The sequence below is a fragment of the Nerophis ophidion genome, linkage group LG10 (genome assembly GCF_033978795.1).
Source record: "Nerophis ophidion isolate RoL-2023_Sa linkage group LG10, RoL_Noph_v1.0, whole genome shotgun sequence".
Classification (NCBI taxonomy): domain Eukaryota; kingdom Metazoa; phylum Chordata; class Actinopteri; order Syngnathiformes; family Syngnathidae; genus Nerophis; species Nerophis ophidion.
This window is the reverse complement of record NC_084620.1, coordinates 53,749,739-53,765,853: the sequence shown is the minus strand read 5'-3', so window position 1 is coordinate 53,765,853 and position 16,115 is coordinate 53,749,739. Positions and strand designations below refer to the sequence as shown.

At 42.5% G+C, this 16,115-nt stretch overlaps 1 protein-coding gene across 3 annotated transcripts in view; it reads left to right on the top strand.

Moving 5' to 3' along the window:
• The window catches only part of LOC133561004 (liprin-beta-1-like), a 65,653-nt gene that overhangs the window by 36,782 nt on the left and 12,756 nt on the right, over nt 1-16,115 (top strand). For 2 of the 3 annotated variants that reach the window (XM_061914122.1, XM_061914121.1), the window contains 11 exons: nt 452-532; nt 604-717; nt 780-890; nt 5,194-5,286; nt 5,380-5,406; nt 5,631-5,730; nt 10,896-10,957; nt 11,016-11,076; nt 11,162-11,256; nt 11,384-11,457; nt 14,715-14,751. In XM_061914122.1, coding sequence (XP_061770106.1) covers nt 452-532; nt 604-717; nt 780-890; nt 5,194-5,286; nt 5,380-5,406; nt 5,631-5,730; nt 10,896-10,957; nt 11,016-11,076; nt 11,162-11,256; nt 11,384-11,457; nt 14,715-14,751 — 855 coding nt within the window. The remainder of the gene's footprint in view (nt 1-451; nt 533-603; nt 718-779; nt 891-5,193; nt 5,287-5,379; nt 5,407-5,630; nt 5,731-10,895; nt 10,958-11,015; nt 11,077-11,161; nt 11,257-11,383; nt 11,458-14,714; nt 14,752-16,115) is intronic. The other variant, XM_061914123.1, reaches the window with a different exon arrangement.

Here is a 16,115-nt window from a genome sequence, read left to right as displayed (position 1 = left end):
TTAAATATCGGTTATCGGCCTACTTGACTTCTAATAATTGGCATCAGCCCTGGATAAAAACCATCTGACTTTTTCCCATGCTCCTATGGGAGGATAAGCTCCTCCCACACTGCTACCTCTGCTTATTTGAACGTTTTCCAGAGTACGTTGTTGTGAGGGTACAAAGGCCCAAAGTTGTCGACGACGATGCTAAACAGGCTCTAGAAATTCCAATGGCCTCAATAAACATTTGCTGTGAGTGAGTGATGGAGCTTCCAGAGGAGAACGGCAGCAGGAAATAGTTTCCATCCTCCAAAACTGGCTTTGCTTTTTCTACCCATGTGTTTGCTTTCAAATGAGTTTCGTGCGAGTGCTTCAGACGTCACTCCACTCATGAACGTTGAGCTGTAATGAGGTTCTCGAGAGATATTTCATGACAAAAACAAACTCCCAAAGTCTTCAATTATTGCAGACTAACGGCCACGGCTCGGAGGCGGTCCACCAGGAACGTCTGACCCGACTGGAGAGCGACAAAGAATGTCTCGTTCTTCAGGTGAATCTCCTTTTTGAGCTCGTGTTCATTTTGGAAATTAAATATTGCCCATATGGTTCCCCTGGCTGCAGGTTAGCGTTCTAACAGACCAGGTGGAAGTGCAAGGCGAGAAGATCCGAGACCTGGACAACTGCCTGGAGCGTCACCGGGAGAAACTCTGTGCCACCGAGGAGCTGCTTCAGAAGGTATCCATAGCCGTTACGTGAGTCCTAAACCGTAAGTTAACGACAACTCCATCCACTCCAAGGAGCTGTTGACCCGCTCGGCACTGGAGGCCCAGAAGCTAGAGCTGCAGACGGAGGTGTCCAGTCTGAAGCTGAAGCTCAGCACTGTGGAGAGAGAGCACAGGGATAATGAAGTAAGGACTTTCCATCTTTATTCCACAAAAAAAGTAATTCTACAAACCCCGTTTCCATATGAGTTGGGAAATTGTGTTGGATGTAAATATAAACGGAATACAATGATTTGCAAATCCTTTTCAACCCATATTCAGTTGAATATGCTACAAAGACAACATATTTGATGTTCAAACTGATAAACATTTTTTTTTTGCAAATCATTAACTTAAGAATTTGATGCCAGCAACACGTGACAAAGAAGTCGGGAAAGGTGGCAATAAATACTGATAAAGTTGAGGAATGCTCATCAAACGCTTATTTGGAACATCCCACAGGTGTGCAGGCTAATTGGGAACAGGTGGGTGCCATGATGGGGTATAAAAACAGCTTCCCAAAAAATGCTCAGTCCTTTCACAAGAAAGGATGGGGCGCGGTACACCCCTTTGTCCACAACTGCGTGAGCAAATAGTCAAACAGTTTAAGAACGTTTCTCAAAGTGCAATTGCAAGAAATGTAGGGATTTCAACATTACGCTCCATAATATCATCAAAAGGTTCAGAGAATCTGGAGAAATCACTCCACGTAAGCGGCATGGCCGGAAACCAACATTGAATGAGTTTGACCTTCGATCCCTCAGACGGCACTGTATCAAAAACCGACATCAATCTCTAAAGGATATCACCACATGGGCTCAGGAACACTTCAGAAAACCACTGTCACTAAATACAGTTTGTCGTTACATCTGTAAGTGCAAGTTAAAGCTCTACTATGCAAAGCGAAACCCATTTATCAACAACATCCAGAAACGCAGCCGGCTTCTCTGGGCCCGAGATCATCTGAGATGGACTGATGCAAAATGGAAAAGTGTTCTGTAGTCTGACGAGTCCAAATTTCAAATTGTTTTTGGAAATATTCGACATCGTGTCATCCGGACCAAAGGGGAAGCAAACCATCCAGACTGTTATCGACGCAAAGTTCAAAAGCCAGCATCTGTGATGTTATGGGGGTGCATCAGTGCCCAAGGCATGGGTAACTTACACATCTGTGAAGGCACCATTAATGCGGAAAGGTACATACAGGTTTTGGAACAAAATATGCTGCCATCTAAGTGCCGTCTTTTTCAAGGACGCCCCTGTTTATTTCATCAAGACAATGCCAAGCCGCATTCAGCATGTGTTACAACAGCGTGGCTTCGTAAAAAAAGAGTGCAGGTACTTTCCTGGCCCGCCTGCAGTCTGGACTTGTCTCCCATCGAAAATGTGTGGCGCATTATGAAGCGTAAAATATGACATTGGAGACTGTTGAACGACTGAAGCTCTACATAAAACAAAAATGGGAAAGAATTCAACTTACAAAGCTTCAACAATTAGTTTCCTCAGTTCCCAAACGTTTATTGAGTGTTGTTAAAAGAAAAGGTGATGTAACACAGTGGTGAACTTGCCCTTTCCCAACTACTTTGGCACGTGTTGCAGCCATGAAATTTTTGGACTGCTACAAATTGTCTTTGTAGCATATTCAACTGAATATGGGTTGAAAATGATTCGCAAATCATTGTATTCTGTTTATATTTACATCTAACACAATTTCCCAACTCGTATGGAAACAGGGTTTGTACAACATTAACTCTTTACAGTTGGCCAAGAGCTCAATATAACCATTCATCAGTTTTCAAATAATAAATGTTGATAAATTAACATTTGAAACTACAAGTTTAATTGGTTTTGTGATGCAGCTTGAACCTAGGGCTGGGCGATATGGCCTTTAATTAATATCTCGATATTTTTAGGCCATGTCACGATAGACAATATCCATCTCTATGTTTTGCCTTAGCCTTAAATGAACACTTGATGCATATAATCACAGCAGAATGATGATTCTATGTGTCTTTCTTGTTTTGCTTTGCTATATGCTCATTTTAAACGTTCATGCAGAGAGGGAAACCACAAATAAGTCAATTTACCAAAACTGTATGTACTAAACAGTTATTAAGCAGTGGCACTAGGGGTGTATCGGTACACAAAATTTTCGGTTCGGTACTTACTTCGGTTTAGAAGTCACGGTTCGGTTCATTTTCGGTACAGTAAGAAAACAAAAAAATATAAATTTTCGGGTTATTTATTTACCAAATTTGCTAACAATGGCTTTATCCTTTCAACATTGGGAACACTATAATAATTCTGCCCATGTTAATCAACATTAAACTGCTTCAAATTGTTGCTCAGAATAAATATAATGACAAAACTTTTATTCTACATATAAAAAGTGCAACATTAAACAGTTTCAAGTCAACTCATCATGCTTAATTCATCACAGCATTTGGGAAGCCTGTAGTTGATTTTTATTATGTAATATTTTTATCAGCATGTGATCGCAGAGACCCTGCCATTCAAAGCTTTTTTGTCCGTAAAACACACACACTTACACACACACACACACACCGCAAAATGAGCGAACTTTGCGCTAAAAGCAAATTAGCCTTCACCTCAAGCCAGAACTGCGAGCGAGCTGAGCTGCAGTTTTAAGTTTCTAGAACATGGGTGTCAAACTCTGGCCCGCGGGCCAAATTTGGCCCGCCATGTAATTTCATTTGGCCCTAGAGGCAATAATAAATTAAAATTAGAGCTGGCCCTCCGATATTATACAGTGGCGGTGCCGCTGTATAACCAAATTCAACGCTAATTCTCATACTTGCCAACCCTCCCGATTATTCCAGGAGAATCCCGAATTTCAGTGCCCACCCCGAAAATCTCCCGGGGCAACCATTCTCCCGAATTTCCACCCGAACAATAATATTGGGGGCGTGCCTTAAAGGTACTGCTTTTAGCATCCTCTACAACCTGTCGTCACGTCCGCTTTTCCTACATACAAACAGCGTGCCGGCCCAGTCACGTTATATATCCGGCTTCTACACACACACAAGTGAATGCAAGCATACTTGGTCAACAGCCATACAGGTCACACTGAGGGTGGCCGTATAAACAACTTTAACACTGTTACACCACACTGTGAACCCACATCAAACAAGAATGCCAAACACATTTTGGGGGAACATCCGCACCGTAACACAACATAAACACAACAGAACAAATACCCAGAACCCCTTGCAGCATTAACTCTTTCTGGACGCTACAATATACATCCCCGCTACCAACAAAACTCGATTTTGCATGTCACTGTAAAGTTATATAAGCCTTGCTTGTTCAATATTCAATGCAAAACTTGTTTGGGTCCCTATTAAAAGGTTAAGTTGTTCAACCTTGGCCCTCGGCTTTGTTCAGTTTAGAATTTTGGCCCACTCTGTATTTGAGTTTGACACCCCTGTTCTAGAAGGTTAACGGGCTCATAGTGATGTTAGTAGTAGTTGACTGGGAGATGTTTATTATCATTTGGGGAGAGTACGCTGCCTTATGCTCACCTGCCAAAAACCTATCTGCTCGACGCTGAAGCATTTACTACATGCGCTCTGAATACCCACTGCTGATTGGCTGTTACCGCTATATATGTAACCAATCAGATGGTTGTGTGGGCGGGACAATGCTGGGTGCTGACACAGAGGCAGAAGAAGCAAAGCAGCTTGTTAAGACTTTAGATTAGAAACACTTTCGGTACACCCCCGTACCGAACCGAAGCCCCCCTTTCCAAAACGGTTCAATACAACCCTAAGTGGCACAAACATTCATCTCATTTCAAAACAAAGAGTGCAAAATTGTCAGAGACATTTTAAAATGGATGGATGGATGGATTTCTGGTTGTTAGGCCAGCAGAGAAGCCCCACCACTGCCGAGTGGTATATCGCTTTTCCTTTTTAAAAAGGTGGGACAAAATCCAAATCCTGCAAAAACTGAATCAAAATGTTTCCATAAGACCTGAAGAAAATCCAGTGAATGTGTTCCCGCCAACCTAAAACTATGAAGACCAGATGACTTGTGTCCTCCGCTGCAGGCGCAAGATGAACCGATGTTTCATACCTTCTGTCAGTGCAAAGGATGAGGTTGGCAGACTTTACTTTCGCAGCACCTGCAGATTTTCGCCTACTGGCGACCGCCCAGCCATTGTTTGTTGTCCGTCTCACTCTGCTGGAGGACAGGATCATGTGCCGCGCGGTAACCCTAAACACCCGCCAACTGTTTCCTGCCAGAACATACAACCCCCCACCCAACCCCCATACCGACACCTCCTCCGAGTCTGGGAAGTTTCTGCACTCTGTGTGACTCCCGTATGAAAAAGACCATGTGCTTCTTTGCGGGGAGGCGAATGTTTTTCTGCCTCAACACGTGACGGTGGCACAAACATCATGTTGTGTGTGTGTGTGGTCCTCCACAGGGTTTGTACCAGGAATTGAGCGAGCTGCGGTTCCGTGTGGCCGACATCGAGGGCGAGCGGCTGCAGTGCCAGAAGAAAGTGGCAACATTCAAAGTGAGAGTTGCAGTGAAGCTTCTTGACATGAGCCCGCTCTGACCTTTCCTCCCTTTCGACCGTCTTTCTTCGCAACATGCTAAACGCCTCAAGCCGCCAAAGCGGAAGCGATTCACCGAGGTGAACCAGGTTTGATCTGCAGCCTCCCCTCCTCTTCTTCTTCTCCCTCTTTGGCCCTGGAGGTTCTTCTAAATCTGCTGCTTGCTCTTCACCGCTTTGCTGACTTTCTCCACTCTGGATGTGAGCGCTCCCACGCGTGGCACCAGGCACCTGCCGGCCGTCGTCAAGGTTTGAGAGGGTTTGGCTGGCCGCTTAAGAGGGTTGACTTTGTGATTGGCGTGCAGGAGGAACTGCAGCTGCTGCAGAAGGAGCTGGAGGAGCGAGAGGCGGAGCTTGGAAGGCTGAAGGAGGAGAGTCGGCTGAGGGCGGACGTGGGAGAGAGAGGTGAGCATTGTCAGCAGGGGTGTGGGGGGAAATCGATTCGAATTTGAATCACGTTTCTCACGTTGTGCGATTCAGAATCGATTCTCATTTTTAAAAAATCTATTTTTTTATTATTATTTTATTACTATTATTATTAGTAGTAGTATTTTTTTATCAATCAATCAATCAATGTTTGCTTTTATAGCCCTAAATCACTCGTGTCTCAAAGGGCTGCACAAACCACAACACAAACCACTACGACATCCTCGGTATGCCCACATAAGGGCAAGGAAAACTCACACCCAGTGGGACGTCGGTGACAATGATGACTATGAGAACCGTGGAGAGGACGAAAACAATGGATGTCGAACGGGTCTAACATGATACTGTGAAAGTTCAATCCATATTGGATCCAACACAGTCGCGAGAGTCCAGTCCAAAGCGGATCCAACACAGCAGCGAGAGTCCCGCTCACAGCAGAGCCAGCAGGAAACCATCCCAAGCAGAGGCGGATCAGCAGCGCAGGGATGTCCCCAGCCGATACACAGGCAAGCAGTACATGGCCACCGGATCGGACCGGACCCCCTCCACAAGGGAGAGTGGGACATGGGAGAAAAAGAAAAGAAACGGCAGATCAACTGGTCTAAAAAGGGAGTCTATTTAAAGGCTAGAGTATACAAATGAGTTTTAAGGTGAGACTTAAATGCTTCTACTGAGGTGGCATCTCGAACTGTTACCGGGAGGGCATTCCAGAGTACTGGAGCCCGAACAGAAAACGCTCTATAGCCCGCAGACTTTTTTTGGGCTTAGGTAATCACTAATAAGCCAGAGTCCTTTGAACGCAGATTTCTTGCCGGGACATATGGTACAATACGATCGGCAAGATAGGATGGAGCTAGACCGTGTAGTATTTTATACATATGTAGTAAAACCTTAAAGTCACATCTTAAGTGCACATGAAGCCAGTGCAGGTGAGCCAGTACAGGCGTAATGTGATCAAACTTTCTTGTTCTTGTCAAAAGTCTAGCAGCCGCATTTTGTACCAACTGTAATCTTTTAATGCTAGACATGGGGAGACCAAAACGATACACAGCAATACCATAACATCCATCCATCCATTTTCTACCGCTTATTCCCTTTCGGGGTCGCGGGGGGCGCAGGCGCCTATCTCAGCTACAATCGGGCGGAAGGCGGGGTACACCCTGGACAAGTCGCCACCTCATCGCAGGGCCAACACAGTCCAATTCCAAAAGCAAACCTGACCCAGCAACACTCAGAACTGCAATAAACAGAGCAATTGAGAGGAGACACAAACACCACACAGAACAAACCAAAAGTAGTGAAACAAAAATGAATATTATCAACAACAGTATCAATATTAGTTATAATTTCAGCATAGCAGTGATTAAAAATCCCTCATTGACATTATCATTAGACATTTATAAAAAAAAAAAAAAGAACAATAGTGTTACAGTATTATAACAGTATCATGTTAAACCCGCTCGAAATCCATTGCTTTCGGTCCCCTAGGGGGGCGGAGTTGCCCACATATGCGGTCCTCGCCAAGGTTTCTCATAGTCATCATTGTCACTGTCACCGACGTCCCACTGGGGTGAGTTTTCCTTGCCCTTATGTGGGCTCTACCGAGGATGTCGTTGTAGTTTGTGCAGCCCTTTGAGACACTAGTGATTTAGGGCTATATAAATAAATATTGATTGATTGATTGACAGTGGCTTACACTTGCATCGCATCTCATAAGCTTGACAACACAGAGTGTCCAATATTTTCACAAAGATAAAATGAGTCATATTTTTGGTTCGTTTAATAGTTAAAACAAATTTACATTATTGTAATCAATTGATAAAACACTGTCTTCTACAATTATAAAAGCTTTTTACAAAAATCTACTACTCTGCTTGCATGTCAGCAGACAGGGGTAAATCCTGCTAAAATCCTTTGTATTGAATAAATAGAGAATCCTTTTTAAATCGGGGAAAAATTGTTTTTGAATCGAGAATGGTGTTGAATTAAAAAAAAAAAAAACGATTTTGAATCGAATCGTGACCCCAAGAATCGATATTGAATCGAATCATGGGACACCCAAAGATTCGCAGTCCTAATTGTCAGGTTCAAACAGTGATGACATCTATTAAACAAGACAAGAAGCAAGGAATTAAACTGACGGAATTAAATTTGGCTCAATTGAGGAGAGACGTCTGGACTGTACTCTTTGTAGAGTCTCACCACGCTCTGACGAAAGATTGTACGCCTCCTCTTTTATTTAGACTTTCCCGGATTACATGGAAACAGCTGTTTCTATGGGAGGGGGTTGCAAACAGGTGCTGCCTTTGGCCACAAAACAGTTCAACGAAAAAGTCCTTGGAGGGGAGTCAGGTCTTGCTTCCTCTTCGGTTTGTAGATCTTGGGTCAAGGCAGTATCTTTCTGTTGATTACAATACATGAAAGAAACAGAACACCTTCATGTTGCTTCCCATCCTACACAGTGGAGTTTTACAAGCCTTCCTCTCGTTAGGATCAAAGACAGCTTTTGTCTTCTCATCGGGAACTCATTGAAACACAAAGTTTTGTGAGAACTTAGATACAATTATTCTTACAAGCTTCCGGATTTTGGTTTCTGTTTGTGTGGATTCTTAATAAGAACCGAATCCACGAAAGTACAATCCTTTACATTAAAAATATTCAGTTCAGTTGCCTTCAAATCACACTTTTTTCTGCAGGCCAGCTACTTGTCAATCGGTCAAGTGGAGGGGATCTACCTCATTCATGTATATCATTTATATTTATTTATTTATAAACGAGAGGTTAACAAGGTGTTTATTGATAATACAAGCAAGTTTAAAATTCCTTTCTTTCATGAAGACAAGAATATACGTTGGTGTATTATCTGATTCTGATGACTTGCATTGATTGGAATAAGACAGTAGTGATGATAACCTCCATATTTTCAAATGGAGGAGAAAAAAAGTGCAATACCACATGAAAGTGGTTGCTTTTTGCCATCTTATTTGTCCAGCTTCCATACTCCTTTTTATACACTTTACAAGAATTACATTGGGGGCAAAATCCGTAGCTTGCAAGCTTGTGCGAGCCAGCTTTCTGAGACTCTTATTTTGTTAGCCCAGGCAGGATGAAGCAGCGCTTTTATTGTGAAGACAGGAACTGTGCGGTGGGTCTTTGGAGTTTAGACGGCAGGTACGGCGCGAGAGTCTGTTGAAACAAAAACTGTTTCTCGCCTTCCTTTCGGTCGTTTTTTCTTAACAATGATCCGGCAGCAGCCGGCATCATCTCACAACACCCTCGAATGCCGTGAATGTCAATCAAGTGACAGCAGCAGCGGGAGGTTGCGGCACCAAGGGACCGGGGAGGAGGTCACGTACTGTATATGGCAAAAATCTCTCCCGTGTTTTATTAATAAATTGAGTAATCAAAGAAAGTCAAAGTCTTCTGTATACTTTGTGATATGCTGGAATGTTTAAATATAAACATTTTCTATCGTGATTGTTGTCAGGTTCAAGATGTCAGGTTCAAACATTGATGACATCTATTAAACAAGACAAAGGGCAAAGAATCAAACAGAGACAGAATTAAATTTGGACTCAGATCTGAGGAGAGACAATGCCACTGTACTCTCTGTACAGTCCTGCACCACGCTCTGCCCCAAGATCGTACTCCTCATTCTTTATTTTACTTTCTCCCCCTTCTTTCTCACAGCTGCTTCCTCAGGGAAGTGGGTCGTAAACAGCGTTGCCTTCGGTTACCGAACAGTTCGATGAGAGTTCGTCAAATAGGTCAAAAAGAGTCCCATAAAATAGTTCAAAGAGAGTCCCATAAAATACATCAAAAAGAGTTCGTAAAATACTTTAAAAAGAGTTCTTCCGGAGGTTGGGCAGATCCTGCCATCTGTCCGCTTTGTAGTCCCAGTGGAGATTTATGAGCATTCTTCTAGGTAAATTTCAGCCTTTTGTCTTCTTGTCACTAACACAATGTAATACAAAGTTTTTTGTGATGATTTAAAAACAATTATTCTAACAATTGTATTTTGGGGTAATCAAAAACACCCTCCTTTTCTAAAGTTTGACGTATCATTGTAGCGACAATCTTTTTTTACTGAGTCATCTGTCTTTTTCTTCACTTTCTTCCTGACACGACCATTTCTTTTTTTTTGTTTTTGTTTCAGTCTCTGTTCAGTTTTCGAAAACATAATTTGCTACTTGTGTTTATATAGTAGCCTGCTCACAGCCAGATTAGGTCGGTAGGTCTTTATTGTCACTGCACAAGTACAACGAAACTTTGTTTTCAGCACAAACCCGTTCAAGATTAGACAAACAGTGTACAGGGTTACAGAACAGCAACGCTGATTGGTCGCCACGAGGCGCCCCATAAAAGATAGGAAAAAGGTGAAACGCTGGGGAAAAAGAAGAGTGAAAAAAATACAATCCAGACTGGGCTCCTAAGGGGGTCTAGTCTGGAGTGGGTAAACAACCTCCATGCAATGCACACATAAACACGTTACATTTAATAACGACAAACTTGCAACAGAGGGACTGGGAGTTGGGGCCCTGGAAGGCGACCGATGCTTTGAAGCGCTGCTATCCGACCATCACCCTGAGGGGAAAAAGCGGTGGTGAAGGCATGGGATGTGGCTGGGGGTGGGGGGGTGGGGGGGGGGGGGTGTGCGTGTATGCCCAATTGTCTGGGTGTGATGATGTAATGTTTTTAGACTGAGGCCGATCTGCAAAAGTTCGCCTCCAAGTGTTGTTGAGGAGGGAGGGAGGTCAAAAGCGTCCATCATTGAGGTGTCCTCGGGGGTGTTTTTCATAACAGCCTGGTCCTGTTTGCACAGCGTCAAGGCCATTCGAGGGAGTCAAATCGTAGATTAGGATGTTCATTTTCCGCGAGCAGACAAAACGATGACTTGTCTGTGCCATTCGTCCATGCTGGGTGCTCTCAAATTCAATTCAATTTTCCTTTTCAGCAAGCTTCTCCATGATGTGATCCATCTTGCGATTCAGTTCAGAAATCGCCGCAGTCTGTGTTTCATGTGAAAACTATGTACGCACATTTCAACATCTCATCTTTGCTGTGAAAAAGGTCATATGCCAGGTTTTTGTGCTTGTTGAGGCCCCTGATGCACACTTCCTAAAAGTCTATTTTATTCCCAACAGATGCAGAAATGTTGAAGATGAAGACGCTGTTGGAGTCGCTGATGGCCGCCAACGACGAGAAGGTGCGGCGCTCGCAAGCCGTCTTTTAACGATACGCCGCTGACGCCTTTTATTCCGCAGGAGCGAAGGATGAGAGAGTTGGAGACAACGCCGGCGGAGAAAGTGGAGGAGAAGGTGAAAGGTCAGCAGTTGCTGTCACAGCGTGTCCCAATACTTTCGTCCGCCTCGTGATTTTTTTTTTTTTTTCCCCAAACGTGCGCCCTCAGAGACGCCAAAGGAAGACGACTACCATGACATTCCAGATGATCCCTCACTTCCTGGTGGCGTCAAACTGGGCGAGACAGGAAGGATCTCGGCGGAGGTAAACGGAAGCTCGCCGCTTCCTCGAAACATCCAGTCTTGTTTTGAAAGCCAGACCACAAAGATGGTTGGGCTTAAAAATGGTAAATATTCCACTAATCCTGTTTTTCCTTCTCACTTGGCCGCAGTCCAACCCGTGCATCTCAGCGCCGGAGGAGATGAAGCAACTGGACCGACAGCGCCAGCTGCTGGCATCTGAGAGGTATTACTCCAGCAAGAACGTCCACAGCGTTGTGTGGAAATAAAATCAACCATAAAACACTATAGTAAGAAAAAAGGTGTAATTACAAAAATCTGACATTTTGATACAACTACTAATAATTATAATATTAAAGGCCTACTTAAACCCACTCCTACCAACCACGGAGTCTGATAGTTTATACATCAATGATGAAATCTTAACATTGCAACACATGCCAATACAGCCTTTTTAGTTTACTAAATTGCAATTTTGAATTCCGCGCGGAGTATTCTGTTGAAAACGTTGCGGTATGATGACGCGTGCGCGTGAAGTCACGGATTGTAGCGGACATTCTTTTCAAGCCCGGTCCTAGCTATAAGTCTTATGCTTTTATCGCATAATTACACAGTATTCTGGCATCTGTGTTGCTGAATCTCTTGCAATTTTTTCAATTAATAATGGAGACGTCAAAGAAGAAAGATGCCGGTGTGAAGCGGTGTATTGCGGCCGCCTTTAGCAACACAAACACAGCCGGTGTTTCCTTGTTTACATTCCCGAAGGTGAAGCTTTACTATTAACAGAGCGGTTAAGCGAACATGGTTCCTGACCACATGTCAACTGGCGAGATAATTGTGGTAATAAGTCGGCTCTTACCGTAAACATGAGCGGAGCTTTCGTCGTTCCTCGTGCACCTGTCAAAGAGGCAGCTGCGGACTGTCTCGCCTCCTCCGACCGGCCGCCCCCGAATGTGGGATGCTTCCACCGTGGAGGAGGGGGAAAAAAAAATCTCAGCCCGGCCCCAACGACTGCCTTCGCTTCGCCTCGTCGAGAAACGTGGCTTCCCTCAGAGACACTGGCGGTCACCACACCCGTGGCCGCAACCCTCCGACTTTCAGGTACAACCATATAATCTCCCTAAAACACTAGTAACACTATAAGCAGATAAAGGATTTTCCAGAATTATCCTAGTAAATGTGTCTAATAACATCTGAATCGCTCCCACTGCCCAGTCTTTTTTTCTTCCAGTCCTTCACTCTCACATTCCTCATCCACAAATCTTTCATCCTTGCTCAAATTAATGGGGAAATCGTCGCTTTCTCGGTCTGAATCGCTCTCGCTGCTGGTGGCCATGATTGTAAACAATGTTCAGATGTGAGGAGCTCCACAACCCGTGACGTCACGCGCACATCGTCTGCTACTTCCGGTACAGGCAAGGCTTTTTTATCAGCGACCAAAAGTTGCGAACTTTATCGTGGATGTTCTCTACTAAATCCTTTCAGCAAAAATATGATAATATTGCAAAATGATCAAGTATGACACATAGAATGGACCTGCTATCCCCGTTTGAATAAGAAAATCTCATTTCAGTAGGCCTTTAAAGAAGAAAGATGTAGGTGGGCCTTTAAAGGCCTACTGAAATGAGATTTTCTTATTCAAACGGGGATAGCAGGTCCATTCTATGTGTCATACTTGATCATTTCGCGATATTGCCATATTTTTGCTGAAAGAATTTAGTAGAGAACATCCACGATTAAGTTCGCAACTGGAGAAAAGCCCTGCCTCTACCGGAAGTCGCAGAAGATGACGTCACACGTGTGATGGCTCCTCACATATTCACATTTTTTTTAATGGGAGCCTCCAACAAATAGTGCTATTCGGACTGAGAAAACGACAATTTCCCCATTCATTTGAGCGAGGATGAAAGATTTGTGTTTGAGGATCTTGATAGCGACGGACTAGAAAAAAAATAAAATAAACGCGATTGCAATCGCGTTGCATTGGGACGGATTCATATGTTTTTAGAGACATTTACTAGGATAATTCAGGGAAATCCCTTATCTTTCTATTGTGTTGCTAGTGTTTTAGTGACTTTAACAGAACCTGATAGTCGGAAGTGTACGTCCACGGTCGGATGTTGACGCGCAGTGTCTCGGTAAAGTTGACGGCAGCTGTACCGGAGGCGCAAGCTCAGCTGATATCCGGTAAGTGGCGACTTTTCAACCACAATTTTCTCACCAAAACCTGCTGGTTGACATTCGGTTGGGATCCATGTCTGCTTGACCGCGCTCTGATCCATAGGAAAGTTTCAACTCCGTGAATTTTAAACAAGGAATCACCATGTGTTTGTGTGGCTAAAGCTTCCCAACTCCATCTTGCTAATTTGACTTCTCCAATAATAATTGAACAAATTGCAAAAGATTCAGCAACACAGACGTCCAAAATACTGTATAATTATGCCATTAAAGCAGACGACATTTAGCTGTGTGTGTGCGTAGCGCTCATACTTCCTAAAAACCTGTGACGTCTTGCGTACACGTCGTCATTACTCGACGTTTTCAAGATGAAACTCCCGGGAAATTTAAATTTGGAATTTAGTAAACTAAAAAGGCCGTATTGGCATGTGTTGCAATGTTAATATTTCATCATTGATATATAAACTATCAGACTGCGTGGTCGGTAGTAGTGGCTTTCAGTAGGCTTTTAAATAAGTGTTTGATGGCACTATGATCAGAAGGAAAAGAGTGCGGGTATAAAGCCAACAGAGGGCGCTGTCTCACAAGTCAATTTATTAAATAATAAATGGGTTATACTTGTATATCGCTTTTCTATCTTCAAGGTACTCAAAGCGCTTTGACATTATTTCCACATTCACCCATTCACACACTGATGGCGGGAGCTGCCATGCAAGGCCCTATAACCACCACCCATCAGGAGCAAGGGTGAAGTGTCTTGCTCAAGGGCACAACGGACGTGACGAGGTTGGTAGAAGGTGGGGATCGAACCAGGAACCCTCAGGTTGCTGGCACGGCCACTCTCCAAACCGTGCCACGCCGTCCCCTTTAATCAACATTTTCCAGCAGGAAGACAAGACTTCTTAAATGTACAAAATTGTAAACTCTATGCTGTCTTTGTTTCTTAGGTCATGTTGTACAAAAAACAGCAAACGGCACAATAAAGTACAAATACTTAAATTAATAATAATTAATGTTGATACTAATACGGTATATTATGAGAAATATTTGCCTTTATGCACAATGTTTTTTAGTCATTTTACAAAATGAAATGAAATATAAAAAATTATCAATGTGTCCTTTTGATACATTTGTATCTGGAAAAAGTTTGGTCAAATGTGTTTTGTGAGGTGAAGTGTTCTAAAAGTAGTCATTTTATTGTAGGTGTGTCCATTCTTGGAACTTGACCTAGAACATAACTGTAGGAGTTACTGTATCACACTTATTTCTGCTGAAATCCAAATGTAACTGTAGCTGTCATTTCAGACCACCAGATGGCGCCACAGGCAGCAGCAATGAGCAGGTATGAACAGCTTTTCTCTGTGACGTCAGAGCCTTCACTGTACAAAGAGTATGGACAAAAAAGCAAAAAGCAAAAAAAAATATTAAAAAAATATATATATACATATATATATATGCTTCAAATGATCAATTAAATCTTGTAAAATGGTTAAAAGTACAAAAGCCCGGAAATTAATATATTGTTGGAGAAATTTAAATGTGCTTTTTTAAAATTTTGTATGTTATCCTATTTACTTATTCCTTTAATTTTATTTTTACGTTAGTATTCTGTTTGTATTTATTTTTATTTTTCTTCCTTGACATGTTTTGTTAAAGACAATAACTGCTCAACCTGGTGAATGTTGACAATTATGTTGAAAGTGCCTGGCTTTTTTTCACATTCTGAACATGTTTATGTACGATTGTTCAATAAAAAATAAAGGTTATTAGTTTCTCCAAAAAATAAAAATAAACTAAACAAAAGGCGCCATCTTTGCTACCAAGGATGTGTGCGGCTGTGCCAGCAAGCTTGTTTTACGGCCGCTTTGACGTTAGTTTTTCTGAACAAACCAAATCACAATAATGCGGCTTATATATAGTTCTAAACATACTCCAGCTTGTAAACTTAAAATAAAAAAGGCTTTTATTTCATCAAAGTAGAATTTTGCTACATTCCTGCAGTGTTTGGTGACCACTCGGTGGCGCAAGAAACAAAAAAAATACACAGAACGACAAAAAAAAAAAAAAAATACTTTTTACCCTCATTTTGCTCAAATTTTTAGCTTTGGACCAACATGGAGAATTTGTGACTTTTCCTCATATTTCTGCACAAAAACTCAGATATGGTAACACTGGTGAGCAGTAGAGAATATGCAGAGGTTTTTTTATCTGGAACCAATTTTGCTTTATTTATTAGAAACATATTTCTTTATGTTGTATTTAAGGTTGTACGGCATAGTATTGCGATACTAATAAATCAAAAACGGCACCATACTATGTTTGAAAAGTACCGGTTCGCCCTATTTATTTATTTTTTTTTTTTTACAGTCATGACCACCCTGGTTTTACAAGCAGAGGAGCATGTTCGGCAGCCCACACACACAGAGTACTTACAAGTAGACACAGTGTGTAGTCAGAAAATGGAGAACGGACGCATTTTGGCTTAAAAAGTAAAGATAAAGGTGAAATTATAACACTGAAACACCCTCAGGAAGAGGTGCTTTAAGACATGGCAAGCTAACTAGCGGCTAACATCCATCCACAGTGTTTTAGCTACTTCTAAATCTTTAATCCTCACCTCCATGACATGAGAACTTAAATTATGACCAACATATGTTTCTGTAACTACTTGGTATCGGATTTGTTGTATCATCCAAAACTAATGTA